Source organism: Lutzomyia longipalpis, chromosome 3 (genome assembly GCF_024334085.1).
Source record: "Lutzomyia longipalpis isolate SR_M1_2022 chromosome 3, ASM2433408v1".
NCBI lineage: Eukaryota > Metazoa > Arthropoda > Insecta > Diptera > Psychodidae > Lutzomyia > Lutzomyia longipalpis.
This window is the reverse complement of record NC_074709.1, coordinates 22,027,695-22,040,117: the sequence shown is the minus strand read 5'-3', so window position 1 is coordinate 22,040,117 and position 12,423 is coordinate 22,027,695. Positions and strand designations below refer to the sequence as shown.

At 42.2% G+C, this 12,423-nt stretch overlaps 6 protein-coding genes across 7 annotated transcripts; 4 read left to right on the top strand and 2 right to left on the bottom strand.

Moving 5' to 3' along the window:
* The first annotated feature begins 75 nt into the window (after positions 1-75).
* On the top strand, positions 76-860 carry LOC129792698 (40S ribosomal protein S24). Its single transcript, XM_055832019.1, has 2 exons — positions 76-169; positions 378-860. Exon 2 carries the CDS (start codon positions 399-401, stop codon positions 798-800), a length of 402 nt encoding a protein of 133 aa, XP_055687994.1. The 5' UTR covers positions 76-169; positions 378-398; the 3' UTR covers positions 801-860.
* Positions 861-932: 72 nt separating this feature from the next.
* Positions 933-5,051, top strand: LOC129792642 (NAD kinase 2, mitochondrial). 2 transcript variants are annotated; one of them, XM_055831936.1, is made up of 6 exons: positions 933-1,328; positions 1,501-1,819; positions 2,294-2,729; positions 2,789-2,919; positions 4,519-4,778; positions 4,852-5,051. In XM_055831936.1, the coding sequence occupies exons 1-6, from the start codon at positions 1,292-1,294 to the stop codon at positions 4,953-4,955; spliced, it is 1,287 nt and encodes a 428-aa protein (XP_055687911.1). In that variant the 5' UTR covers positions 933-1,291; the 3' UTR covers positions 4,956-5,051. The 2 variants fall into 2 exon arrangements, with proteins under 2 accessions (XP_055687911.1, XP_055687910.1); XM_055831935.1 differs by having other exon boundaries at positions 970-1,328; positions 4,504-4,778.
* LOC129792658 (28S ribosomal protein S31, mitochondrial) lies at positions 2,937-4,398 on the bottom strand. Its single transcript, XM_055831963.1, has 4 exons — positions 4,274-4,398; positions 3,778-4,203; positions 3,542-3,712; positions 2,937-3,481 (listed from the first exon to the last, which is right to left on the bottom strand). Exons 1-4 carry the CDS (start codon positions 4,309-4,311, stop codon positions 2,992-2,994), a joined length of 1,125 nt encoding a protein of 374 aa, XP_055687938.1. The 5' UTR covers positions 4,312-4,398; the 3' UTR covers positions 2,937-2,991.
* Positions 5,004-6,710, bottom strand: LOC129792634 (probable ATP-dependent RNA helicase Dbp45A). The gene is made up of 3 exons (XM_055831924.1): positions 6,538-6,710; positions 5,400-6,467; positions 5,004-5,328 (listed from the first exon to the last, which is right to left on the bottom strand). Exons 1-3 carry the CDS (start codon positions 6,602-6,604, stop codon positions 5,033-5,035), a joined length of 1,431 nt encoding a protein of 476 aa, XP_055687899.1. The 5' UTR covers positions 6,605-6,710; the 3' UTR covers positions 5,004-5,032.
* A 378-nt stretch (positions 6,711-7,088) lies between these two features.
* On the top strand, positions 7,089-8,398 carry LOC129792663 (queuosine salvage protein). The gene has a single exon (XM_055831969.1). It carries the CDS (start codon positions 7,214-7,216, stop codon positions 8,228-8,230), a length of 1,017 nt encoding a protein of 338 aa, XP_055687944.1. The 5' UTR covers positions 7,089-7,213; the 3' UTR covers positions 8,231-8,398.
* Positions 8,399-9,015: 617 nt separating this feature from the next.
* LOC129792604 (calponin homology domain-containing protein DDB_G0272472) lies at positions 9,016-11,436 on the top strand. The gene is made up of 3 exons (XM_055831823.1): positions 9,016-9,205; positions 9,285-9,375; positions 9,439-11,436. The coding sequence occupies exons 1-3, from the start codon at positions 9,125-9,127 to the stop codon at positions 11,187-11,189; spliced, it is 1,923 nt and encodes a 640-aa protein (XP_055687798.1). The 5' UTR covers positions 9,016-9,124; the 3' UTR covers positions 11,190-11,436.
* Positions 11,437-12,423: the final 987 nt, after the last annotated feature.

The window sequence follows — 12,423 nt, the reverse complement described above, 5'->3', positions numbered from 1 at the left end:
CATGGAAAGTATCTGCAATTGTACCGTGACGTCCCGAAAAAAAGTCCCGGTGGGACAAAAGCGACTTATCGGCGCTGAGTATGTTTATATTGTGCGCGCCCTCTATCGTTCTCTTTTGGCATTTTCAGTGCTCTTGGCAAGATTGGATGCTGTTTTTTCCTCAAAAAAGGTGATTTTCCGCTCATTTTCCACACCGTGCCACCTGAGAATCTCACCAGGAAGTCCCCCCGCATCTGTTGGTAGTGTAATTTGTGGGGAAAAGGGGGATTTTGTGAGATTTTCACGGTGTTACACGTGTATGGAAAAATTGAGGTTAAGCCGTGTGTGTGTGTTGATCAACATCCTGACCACGAACGTCTTTTCTGACCATTTTGCAGGAATATCTAGAAGCACACAATATGCCCAACTACTCGTCAGCCATCATACGCACGCGTAAGTTCATGACAAACCGTCTCCTGTGCCGGAAACAGATGGTTTGTGATGTTCTCCACCCGGACCTGTCGTCAGTACCGAAGAAGGAAATTCGGGACAAGCTGGCGGGCATGTACAAAGTAACCCCAGATGTGGTGTTTGTTTTTGGTTTCCGCACGGACTTTGGTGGTGGCCGTTCCACGGGATTCGCCCTCATCTACGACACCCTGGACTATGCAAAGAAATTCGAACCCAAACACCGTCTGGCCAGGCATGGTCTCTACGAGAAGAAGCGCCCATCGAGGAAGCAGCGCAAGGAACGCAAGAATCGTATGAAGAAGGTACGCGGCACGAAGAAGGCCAAGGTGGGTGCTGCCGCGAAGAAGTAAATTGTCCGATGATGTGAAGAAAATGAGGAAAAAAAAATAAAGGCAATTCCGGGCTGAAAATCTCTTTATTCCCTTTGAAAATTCTCTCTCTCTCGTGGTCCCCAAAGTTCGACCTCGAAGGCATTGCGAGTGTATTGGTGAGGGAATCGCTCTAAGTGAATGATCGCGATTCTGCAGCTTCAATTGCGTGCAATTTCTCTCTCTCTGGCTGCTTATCAGTACTCCCTAAGCTTCTCACGCGTTCTTATCACGTCGTGAATCTTTGCTGCCCAATCACAAGATTCTCGAAAGTTTGCCCCCCACAGTTGGATTTATTTTTATGCTTCTGCGCATGAGCTCTAACCTCTTCCGGTTGAGCTAATCAGTGTTCTTGTGAGAGAAAAAAAACTCCCACAGTGAGAGCGTGAAAAAAAGTGGCGGGATTTTTCCATGCCAATTAGAAGAAATTAATGTCCGCACGGAATTCCTTGATGTAGTGTCCAAGATCCACAATGCTGAAGCGAACTTCCTTTTTTCCGCGTATTTTCGGTGAGTATCCCTACTCCGGAAGATCCTTAATTATTTGACCTTTGAAAAAATACAAATTCCCCTTGACAACTCCCCCCAAACATCCAGGAAACTCCCCCCAATCTGTCCTTGACTTTGTTTGATTTTCTCATCACGACGCAATTTGTGAATTCTCTTGTGTGCCTTTTTCCAGCGGAAAAATGCCTGGCGAGCACAAAATACTGCCGACTAATCCGTACTACCTCATCGGATACCTTCCCCACCACACGCCAAGTGGTGCCCGAGAAGGATTTCTCCCTCAAACGTGCCCTAATTGTGGCAAAACTGTCGCGGTATGAATTTGAGAAGCGTCGCTATCCGGATCTCAATTCTACGCAGCTTGAGGAGAAGATTCGCGGACGTGGCACAGACTATGATTCCCTCATACACTTTAATGAGATGCACAGCAACTTCCGGAAATCCGTCGTGGATGCATTTAGGCACTGTGGCGTGGAAGTTCGTGTGGTTGACAGGTAAGGGGAACCAAGATAACCTCACTTTTTCTTCATTATTGAATTTTCGATTTTTTCACCTAAATCCTGCTTTTTGGAGGATAAATCTGTTTGTTGAGGCATGTTTGGATGTTTCTTGATGGAATTGCATTGAAAATATTCAAATGAAGCGAATAGATGCTGGAGAAATCTTCATTTAAAATCTCAATTCTTAGTTGCCCCCTCTTCCCTAAGTTTTCTTCCACAGATTTGCTAGAATATGAATAAGAGAAGCATTTATAAGTTTTAAAATATTCAATTGTTATTGAATTAACTTGTGATAGTTAATCTAATGCGGAGATTAGTGCAAATTGCAATGAATTTGTCTGACAATCTCATTGAAGATTAGATAATCTCTCCTCTTACATTCAAACTGATAAGAACATTGTGTCGTTCACAGAGCTTTATGGTGGATTAGAGATGTTTCAATGTGAAATTCGTTTTTTGTGTTTATAGACACTCAATCACGAAGGAATCCATAACTTGGGCTGATATTATTGTCCCAGTGGGTGGAGATGGAACCTTCCTAATGGCAGCTTCCCGGGCAGACTTTATCAATGCACCAACAGGACGAAAAGTTCCCGTTGTTGGCTTCAATTCGGACCCGGAATCATCAGAGGGACGTCTGATGCTGCCAAAGGTCTACTCGGCAGACACGAAGAGTGCCATTGAGCGCATTATGAACCACAACTTCACGTGGATGCATCGATCACGTATTCGTATAACGCATTTAGCTTCCAATGGCAATCTCCCAGAGGCAATTGATCTTCACGAGCACAAAGGCAACAACATGGAGCACCTAAGCCTCGAGCCGGAACTCCTGGATTCGCACGAACAGGAGCTCTATGATGCCAAAGTGAAGAGAACCCTTCCGTATCTTGCATTGAACGAGGTGAGGAGGGATTCTCTTTGATCCTTGTGGAGAGATTTTTGATTCCTTTATCCTTTTAGGTATTTATCGGTGAAACTTTGTCGGCTCGTGTGTCCCATTTACAACTCCGAGCTGATGGAGTGGTCACCAACACCAAATGCTCAGGATTATGCGTTTCCACGGGTACTGGATCCACATCCTGGCATACAAGGTGAGAGAAAAAGTCAATTTTTTGATCTTTTTTTTTATTATTTATTCTACAACTAAAAACAATTTTGAAGGCTTATTTGTTTTGAGGGCTCCCCTCAATTTTCTCCTTGCCAACTTCCCCATCCTGAATGATAATTTCCTTCAGGAGTTCCTTCTTTGATTCAAAATACTCCTCGAACCACGTAAGATGATCAAGTTTCTCCTTAACCGTAATGTAGGGATTCTTGGACAAGCCCACACAGACAAGTTCCATAAAATGCCTCACGGGGCCCACTTTGGGGCACCACGATTCAATGTGTGGCTCCAGGAAGACATGATCTGCAAAGTAGATCTTCCTTTCTTCCTCCAGGCCTTGCTCATTGTCAATGGGGAAGTGCCAGATTTTCCCCTCATTAGTCCATCGTTGCATCTTCTCAAAGTAATTCCGCGGTGGGGACTCAAATGATGCCTGAAGCTCTCGTTGCTGGAGCAAAGACCAAATTTTCAGGGGATCCTCGAGTTCTTTGACATCCTTCGGGAATAGATTCAGCGGTTGAGCACCCCAAAGATTAACTCTGTCGAAGCTGGAAAAGAAATCAATTTTTTTGGCATCTTCCTACACAATGGGGGGCAAATTGACTCACTTTTCTATGTTGGGTGATTTGGTTCTTGTGGCAGTCGCCTCACGGGAGAAACTCTTCTCACCGCCGTCACTCCTTCTGGCAGAATCACCTCTTTTGGGAATTTTCCCATCCGTGGCTTCCCTTCCGGGTGCTTTCTTTGTCCTTTCAATCTTCATGCCAACAATGATATCACTGGAAAGAATCAGGAAATAATTAATCAACTCCCATCCCAAGATTTCCCCCCAAAATGCTCTTACTTCAATTTTGAGGAATCCTGCGCAGCATCTGAGCGAATCTTTGCCTCACTTGCTTGATTGGAGATATCAAGGAGTTTTCTCAGTAGCTCAGATTCAGTCTGCCTCACATCTCCTCCCAGGGATTCCGCAACATTCTTCGTTGCCTGTTCCAAGTCCTGAGCTTCCTCAACTTTTCCCTGTGCCGCTTCCACGGCACGCTCTTTGCGCTTCCTCAAACTACCGGGAGTCACATCGAGAGATTTACCTCCCAATGCTTTATCCTCCACCTTCATACTTGCCAGAAGTTCATTGAGGCGATTACTCGATACTCCCGGTTGGGGTTTTTTCGTCTTCACAGCCTCATCGTCGGAATCTGATGATGAACTATCGTTTCCGGATTTTTTAGAGAAGAACCTTCCGGCTGTTTTGCCCACATGATAATTTATTCTGCAAAAATAGTGAAGAAAATCGAATTTTCAGACAATTAATTGGTTATTGATGGAAAAGTCGTTCAAACCTTGTGAGATTTTTCCCCAAAATGTGACGAACTAGCATATTTTTCCTGGGGAAAACTTGAAGAGAAAGTTTGAAGAAAAATATTTTTCTCTGAAAGATTGAGGTTATGTTTTGTCATTCAAAGAAATTCTAACCTCAATTTTGGGGGCTGCAAAACTTCCCCAGTTTTTCCCTCACAACCCCCGGAAGTTTTTCCCTCTGACTAATCTTTTTCAAAAAATTACAAATAAGTGTTCCTTTTTCCAGCATCAACAGACTTTCACCAAAAAATGTTGAAGAACTCTTGACCATCTTGCGGCAGGGAAATCATCTTGTGGGCCATTTAGATGCAAATGAGATTGCCCGTGAGTACAACAGGCGATTGGTCTTCCCACCTGATGATCCGCGTCTCTGCTACTCCATCCGCGAAGAGATTCGCGTGGGTGTATGGCCAAATCCCAAAGGTGGGATGGAATCCCGGGCATTTGCCAGTAAGCTTTTCATCCAGTCCCGATGCTTAGACGCAAGTAAGGACCTCAATTCCAAGAATAAATTCAAAGAATTGTTCCTGAACTGATAAAAAATGAAAAATTCTTTAAGGTCTTGTGATTGACGGCAGCATTTCGTACCCATTCAACGATGGCGCCAAAGTTGTCCTGGAGACACGACCAGAAGATGCTCTTCTCACCATTTCAATGGATTGATTCCCATTTTGCATGAAAATTATTATACATAGGAGCAAAAGAAAATCGTTGTCGTTAAATAAATTATTTTTCTACTTTTATGTTTTCCCAGATAAATGCTTCTTTTTGACTTTTGCAAATCTCTCATCATCATAGAGGGGCTGATCGGTGTCCTTTCGGCGATTTTTCCGCATTTCAGCTTTCCGGGCAGCTATCCGGGCCTTCTTTTCTCGTTGGAATTTTGCCTCTTCCTCTTCGGGATCTAAGCCTTGCTCCACCCATTTTATCCTTCGGTAGTTTGACTTTCTCTCCTCAAAATCTTTGTTGTCGAGCTTTATTTCAGCTTCACGCTTTGTGACGCTGACCTGCATGAAGATTCTCTCCACCATTCGTTCTGTTTTGCGGGGATAAAAATTAATCTTTAAGGATTTCTTCTAAATCAGGATAAAATAGATAGATACTCACGATCTATGGGCATTTCCTTGAGCTTTGTGTTGATGGTTTCCTCAATTTTAGCTAAAAACTCCAAATCTTTCGGAAAGCGGAAGATGGAAATGGCCAGACCGCTTCTTCCTGCCCTTGCTGTTCGTCCCACACGATGGACGTACTCATGGGGAAATTTGGGAAGACGATGATTGAGAACAAGCTCCACGGCAGGAATGTCAAGTCCACGACTGGCCACATCGGTGGCAATGAGAGTCTTGACGTGGCTGGATTTGAACTGTGCCAGGGCAGCAACTCTCTCGCGTTGCTTCATAAAGCCATGGAGGCAGACGTTTGAGAATCCAATTTCATTGAGAGTCATCGAGAGGAGTTGACAATCCTTTTTGGTGTTTGTGAAGATGATCACACTGCTGCCCGGATGTTCCTCCCGGAAGCGCCTCAACGTTTCCACGAGTACTTGATCGCGATCGTATTCAGCACACAGAATATACCGCTGATCGAGGGTTTCAACTGTGGCCACAGGAGTACTTTCGCTCCACTGAAAAGCATCCGGATGCAGCGGGAAAATGGCAGATGAAGTCACTTCTGGACGTATTGTGGCGGAAAAGAAGAGATTCTGTCGCTTTTCCGGCAGGAACTTCGCAATAGCAGCCAGGTGCTCATCAAATCCCCCAGCTAGCATTCGATCTGCCTCATCGACAACGAGAAACTCAAGACCTCGCAACGAGAAGGTGTTACATCCCAGCAAATGATCAGCTAAACGTCCAGGCATTGCAACAACAACATGTGGTCTATTCATGAGCCGTTGACTCTCATACAGCTGATCCGTTCCACCAGTTATGACGCACACTCGACATCCCATTGGTTGTCCAGCAACCGAGAATTGCTCCGAAATCTGATGAGCCAGCTCATGCGTTGGCGTGAGAACCAATGCAAAGTAACTTCGAGGATCTTCAGCTAATTTTTGCAATATCGGAAGAGCAAAAGCAAAAGTTTTCCCGCTTCCTGTCTTTGCTGCACCCACACAGTCCCTTCCAGCCAAGATTTCTGGAATACAACTCCTCTGAATGGGCGTTGGAGTCCTCAAACCTATGTCCGGGTATCAAAAAAGAGGTTATGTTTTCAAGATTTTTCTTCAAATAATGTACAAAACACCCACCTAATTTATCAATTTGTCTCAACACCCACGGGGAGAGACCCAAGGAGTCAAATTTGTCCGCTGACATGCCAAATTATCCTTGATTTTTGCGAAAATACCGTAAAAACTGAAAGAGAACTCAAAATTCTTCCTTCAGCACATGTTTACAAAACTAATCCCAACAACAAAATGTCTCTGATGTCAAAAAAAAGAGGAATTTTTCCTATGACATTTCGGGACATTTAAAGAGACGGTGCGTTGCGAATGTCGTGGAATTTCACGGAGCATGAGAATTGACAGTAAAATTAAATTTTGTGACCAGAAGATCCCAGGAAGTGACGTAACGATGCTAGAATAAATTAAAAAATAACATTTGAAGTGATTTTCATGCCTTATAAGTTTACACTGCATTTTGTTTTCGGAGCTATTGAAATTTTAAGAAATAACAAATTGAATTTTCCTGCATCCTGAGAAAGTTCAAGACAGTCATAGTGGTTTTGTCCCAGATAAAGTCTCGCTGTGCTATGAAAGTGCTCAAAAAATTTCGTCAGAAATAACTAGACGGACAGAGTGTTGACTGTCGAGACGTTTACTGATTGGAGCTTATTTTATCTCATTGATAAGCGCTTCACAAATTCTGTTTTTCCTATTTTCCAAGTTCTCTTCACTAAATCTTCTCAGTTGCAACTTGTACACAATGACACTCTTACCTCGTGCTTCTGGAGAGTTTATTGTAAAACGTGCTAAATCCATTAAAATTAACAATGCCGGTATCGATAAGTTGTGCCGGGCAGTGCTGGAGGGGTTAATGACGAAGGAAATTGATGTGGAAAATTTCTCTCAGCATGAATTTCACCCCAAGCCCAGTGATCCCCAATGTCTCAATTGGCTATTCCTCATTGATACGCTAAATTTCTGTTTCTGGACACCGGGAGATGCGACAAAGTGGCGAGTTCAAGGTCAAACTGGGTATTTTGCACTGTGTGCAGCTATTAATCGTGCACGGAAGACTGGTGCGGATGATGATATTGTGAATCCCAAATACTACAGTCAATTGACCAAGGAAGCCCTCGAGGAGATTCTCAGATGTGATGATGGGCAAACAAAGGTCCCCTTACTGGATGATCGAGTGAAGTGCCTAAAGGAAGTCGGAGTGAAACTCTTGGAAAAGTATAATGGGAATTTTGAGAATTGTGTAAAGGAGTGCGGAAAGTCAGCACAGAAACTGCTGAAGCTTATTGTTGAGGAGTTCCCGTGCTTTAGGGATGAAGCAACATATGAAGGACAACAAGTGGCGATCTACAAAAGAGCTCAGATCCTCATTGGTGACATATGGGCATGCTACAGGGGAGAGGGACTCGGAGAATTTACAGATATTGAAACTATTACCATGTTTGCTGACTATAGAGTACCTCAGGTTCTTGTACACTTTGGTGCCTTGGAATACAGCGATGATCTAATGAAAAGTCTCAAATCTGATGAAATTCTCGAAAATGGTTCAGCTGAGGAAGTTGAAATTCGCGGAGCATCAATCTACATTGTGGAGGAGCTCAAAGATAGAGTTATTGACCAGATAAAGAGTCAAAAACTCAATATTTCACTTAAAAATATCAACTCTGTCCTCCTGGATCACTTCCTCTGGGACTATCGACGTCGTCATGCTGCTGAGCTTGAGTACATCCCCTTCCATAAGACATTCAGTGTATATTATTGAGAAAGTTGTCATTGATATTGCTGCATTTGCTGATCTACCTCAACGTTTGAGATTTATTTTTGCTTTATTCCCAGTTTTTGTACAAGATAATCAACAAAATGTTACATTTTGTATAGAAATTTGCAACATTTTATTGCTTTAATTGAATAAAAAAGTGAAACAAAAACAGATAAGAGTTGTTTGAATTTTTGTCAAATTTTTGTTGATGTGTGAGAGTTTCTCATATCAGCAATTGCAATACAAAATGTCTCAGATTTTCTCATAAAAGGAAATTAAGCGAGAAGGGGGAGATTATTAGTGGAATATTTTGCGCGAAACCAGCCTTTTGGACGCCATTTGAAAGAGATTAAAATGATAATAAAATACTATTTGGTGGATCGATAATCACACCAATTGTCATTAGACACGGTCTAAGAACGTACATAACACGTGTCCCATAAAATCGAACATTTTTTTATTTGGCCGTTGGCGCCAAAACGTAAATATCTCGCGTGCGAAAGAGATAAATACAGTTGGCCATGATTGTGTTGTCTTGTTCACTCTTTGAGTTTTTCCCATTTTCAGATTTGAAATTTTTCCGTTAGAAAATCAACAATCAAGTAGGAAATCGGAAAAGACACAAAATACGCAAGAAAAACTTTTCCAGCTTAGAAATGTATTTAATATCAAAGAAAATGCGAAAAATGTAAAGAAACAAGAAAAATTGCTGAAAAATAATGATTTTTATGGAAAGTGGTGGCGCTGTCATCAGTGAGAGGGTAATAATTTTAGCCAACATCATAGGTTGCTACTTTAGTTCACTTTGAAGTCTCTTACCGTTTTTTTCCGCGTTCAAAGAAAATCGTTTTTCCGTGGAAAATTTGTGAGAAAACTCAATTTTGTGCACCACAAACAATGGATGAGATAAGGGGGAATGTGAGGCGTCTATTGGAACTCAGCTATAGCTTCAATAGGGAGCATGATGAGGAAATAAAGGTAAGAGGGTGCCGGCATCCTTGGCATCTTTTGTTTTTTCTCGAATTTCTCAAAAAATTTTCTCAATTTTCCATTCCAGCGAATTGAGGAGGAGGCTACAGAGAGATTCCTGAAGAATCTTCCCTTCGTGGCGCAAACAAAGAAGAAGAAAACTTGCCAGGATGATTCGCGTGAGTAAAAACAAAATGAAATTTCCGCTGTTCAAAGGAAAAAAAAGATTTTTTTTTTTGTAGAAAAAGAAAATGAATCCGTGAATAAGAGAGTTCAAGCTGTGAACGATCAAGCATCCCTTGAGAGCTCTGGTGCTCCTCTACGTCCGGTGCGAACGGCTAAATTGAATGCCAGTAAGAATCTCAAGGAGCCCGATTTGGCCAAGAAGATGCGTCAACCCTCATCACAGGATCCACTCCTGAATGCAATTAAGGAGGAACCCATGGATATTGTCCAAGTGAAGCGTGAAGCAAGCACTGGGAAGAAGGTGAAGCAGGAGAAAATCTCACTAATGCCACCCCCACCACCACCAACTGAGGCACCAGCACCGAGAACTAGCAAGGATTCCGAGGACAATTCTGTGGAACTCATGGCACCAGTTGGGGAAATTGTTGAAATTCTTTCGGACAATGAGGCAGAGAAGATGCCTCCACCGGCTCTTCCTGCGCCAAAGGCACGCAAAGCCCGGACAAAGAAGAAGAAGGCCTCCAAGGGAAATGTCTCCGTAGAGCGTCCCATTCGTGAGTCTCGCATTAAAAAGGAAGCCCCCACTAAGAGTAGTGATCTTCTTACTGTAAATACTAGCTCTGGCAGTAGGCAAAATTCCCGAAAAGCATCAGCTGAGTCACACTACGAAGATGCCCTGACTGATGTAGAAGTCCCTTCGGTGCCATCGGATGCAACACAAGTCATTGAAAGACATGAAAATGTGGAAAAGTCATCAACTGCACTGAATGCTACATTTGATATTGCTGAAGGTGGGCAGAAGGAAGCAGCTGGTGCTACTGCTGCTCACAATAACAGCATCATGACGGAGGATAATTCAATTGAGCTCCCACCGGAAGCTTCTCCAGAGCCGCTGCCACAGAAATCAGCCACAAAGAAGAAGCATCCGCATGAGTTATTCAATCCGTGTGTTCAGAGTCCTCTTAGAACTAAAGTGGAGGCATTTGAGCGTCATGCAGCCGCTTCGGCCCTTCCAATTGCCACGGGACCTGCATCCGGGTTGCGTGGCAAGGGGACACAGGGGCGCACGATGCAGGGAACTCCAATTAGTGCCAAGGGATCGGGCGCAGTGCTGCAGAAATGTGCTTCAACATCCAAACTTGCTGACTTCTCGGCCATTGTTGCGGGTGCGAAGAAGAAGTCCAAAGCTGGCACATCATCCGCATCGAAGGCTACAACACGATCAGCAAGTGCTGAAGACACCAAGAGGGGTTTGAATGCACTTCAGCAGTTGGCCGAAGAGAAGCGCCGGAAGCGCGAGGAGAGGCACAAGCAGGCCCAATTGGCGCGTGAGGCAAAGGAACGCGAGAAGGAAGAGAAGTACAAGCGTCTAATGCTGGAGCAGCAGGAACGGGAGGAGAAGCAGCGTGCGGAACGCATAAAAGCTCTCAAGGCGAAGACTGCGCAGGAAAAGGAACAAGCGCGCAAAATGGAGGAACTGCAGAAGCTGAAAATGCTGAAATATCGCGTGGCTGAGACTCCAAAGTATGGCTTTGAGATGCTCGCCAGTGATGATTCAACTGATGATGAGGATAAGGCCGCCCCAAAGCGTCCTCCACCGCCACTCTGGAGCATGAAGCCACGGAGAAATCAATTGAATGCCATTCAAGAGCAAATTCCAGCATTGCTAATTGATAAACTCTTCATGTGTAAGCCATTGAATCCGGATCTTAAGGAGATCTTCCCGGATATTGATCCGAGGAATCTTCATAGAAACTCTTCGGTCTTGTGGAAGACACCACCAAGGGCTTCGCAAGATTTCCTTTGAGCATCTGTAATGAAGAGATTTTCGCCCAGTTTAATGTCTTTACAAATCTTAACATTTTTTTTTATGGAATTCAAAATTTAATTTAATTTGTTCTTTTTTTAATTCTGAAAAAAATTTTGTATAAAAAAGCATCAAAAACTTCAAAGCATTTTCATTGAATATATTCCAATTCTATTATATTGATTATACTGAATTGAATTATTACTTCATCAATATCAATTAAATAAAAATTCTGAATTGCTGAAAATTTTGTTTTTCTTTCTGTGGTTCTGTTTTCCGCTGTTTCTTCTTATTCTCTCCGTGCTTTGTTTCTGCTATTTCCTCTATCTTTTCTAGCCTTGTCTCCACTTGCTAATCTTTGCTCTCACTTATCTTTAATTACAAATTGTCAATTATATAAGATTTTTGATATTCTATGAATGATCTTATAGGATTTTGACCGTTTATTTTAACCCTTTCACGTGTTTTGGGTCATGCGTAGACACAAACATGAAATATTTTATTTTACAATTTTTTTTACAAATTCAATTGTTTTTTCTAGATAGAAACACGTGAAATTCACGCAGAAGAAGTCAAAAAAGACGTTTTGCCTGAAAAATGTTGTCTGAGAGCATTCATAGAAAAATTATTGTGATAAAAGAGCATATGTTACAATGTTTTTATGTTTCACGTTGGACGCGAAAGGGTTAATTTACTGCCCTTTTTCGAATTTTCCCATCTACAATATCGAGAAGTTTTCGAAGATTAAAAAAATAAAAGTTTTTTTCTTCGTGTATGAAATTTTATTTGATGCGTGTATTAACCATTTAAGGTCCATTGGGTCATACGCTGACCCAAAGACTCGATTTTGAAAATGTTTCATTTTGTATAGTTATTTTATGAATATTGAGTCCAAATTAGTGCAAGACTGTTTCTTTACAATCCCTGATCATTTTATAATCACAAAAGGACATCCCCAAGGACTCACAGGATCAGGAAGGACGTAAAACCGAAAATTTTTGAGTTGGGATTTTTTCCCAAAAATGTTTTATTTGAGCTCAAAGGAATTTTCAAAAATTATTTTAAGTTCAATCAGCTCGCTAGATTGATTGCGATCCTTAAAGGGTTAAAGGGCTTAAAATAGAAGTTTGTAAATTGGGGGTACTTGTTTTTTTTTTAAATAAAACATTCGGGTCTGTTCTATTAAAAATATTTCTTATTCTTACCTTACTTCTTACAATGCGTCACTTTAGTT

What these genes read in the sequence shown, in the direction of transcription:
- LOC129792698 (XM_055832019.1), top strand. Translation starts at nt 399, where the DNA reads ATGCCCAACTACTCGTCAGCCATCATACGCACGCGTAAGTTCATGACA.
- LOC129792642 (XM_055831935.1), top strand. Translation starts at nt 1,292, where the DNA reads ATGCTGAAGCGAACTTCCTTTTTTCCGCGTATTTTCG. An exon ending in CTTTTTTCCGCGTATTTTCG is followed by an intron (nt 1,329 to 1,500) that starts GTGAGTATCCCT and finishes GCCTTTTTCCAG; the next exon opens with CGGAAAAATGCCTGGCGAGC. An exon ending in CGTATCTTGCATTGAACGAG is followed by an intron (nt 2,730 to 2,788) that starts GTGAGGAGGGAT and finishes TTATCCTTTTAG; the next exon opens with GTATTTATCGGTGAAACTTT.
- LOC129792658 (XM_055831963.1), bottom strand. Translation starts at nt 4,311, where the DNA reads ATGCTAGTTCGTCACATTTTGGGGAAAAATCTCACAAG. An exon ending in CAGGATTCCTCAAAATTGAA is followed by an intron (nt 3,713 to 3,777) that starts GTAAGAGCATTT and finishes GATTCTTTCCAG; the next exon opens with TGATATCATTGTTGGCATGA. An exon ending in AAATCACCCAACATAGAAAA is followed by an intron (nt 3,482 to 3,541) that starts GTGAGTCAATTT and finishes TTTCTTTTCCAG; the next exon opens with CTTCGACAGAGTTAATCTTT.
- LOC129792634 (XM_055831924.1), bottom strand. Translation starts at nt 6,604, where the DNA reads ATGTCAGCGGACAAATTTGACTCCTTGGGTCTCTCCCCGTGGGTGTTG. An exon ending in GAGACAAATTGATAAATTAG is followed by an intron (nt 6,468 to 6,537) that starts GTGGGTGTTTTG and finishes ACCCGGACATAG; the next exon opens with GTTTGAGGACTCCAACGCCC. An exon ending in CAAGGAAATGCCCATAGATC is followed by an intron (nt 5,329 to 5,399) that starts GTGAGTATCTAT and finishes CCCGCAAAACAG; the next exon opens with AACGAATGGTGGAGAGAATC.
- LOC129792663 (XM_055831969.1), top strand. Translation starts at nt 7,214, where the DNA reads ATGACACTCTTACCTCGTGCTTCTGGAGAGTTTATTGTAAAACGTGCT.
- LOC129792604 (XM_055831823.1), top strand. Translation starts at nt 9,125, where the DNA reads ATGGATGAGATAAGGGGGAATGTGAGGCGTCTATTGGAACTCAGCTAT. An exon ending in AGCATGATGAGGAAATAAAG is followed by an intron (nt 9,206 to 9,284) that starts GTAAGAGGGTGC and finishes TTTCCATTCCAG; the next exon opens with CGAATTGAGGAGGAGGCTAC. An exon ending in AACTTGCCAGGATGATTCGC is followed by an intron (nt 9,376 to 9,438) that starts GTGAGTAAAAAC and finishes TTTTTTTTGTAG; the next exon opens with AAAAAGAAAATGAATCCGTG.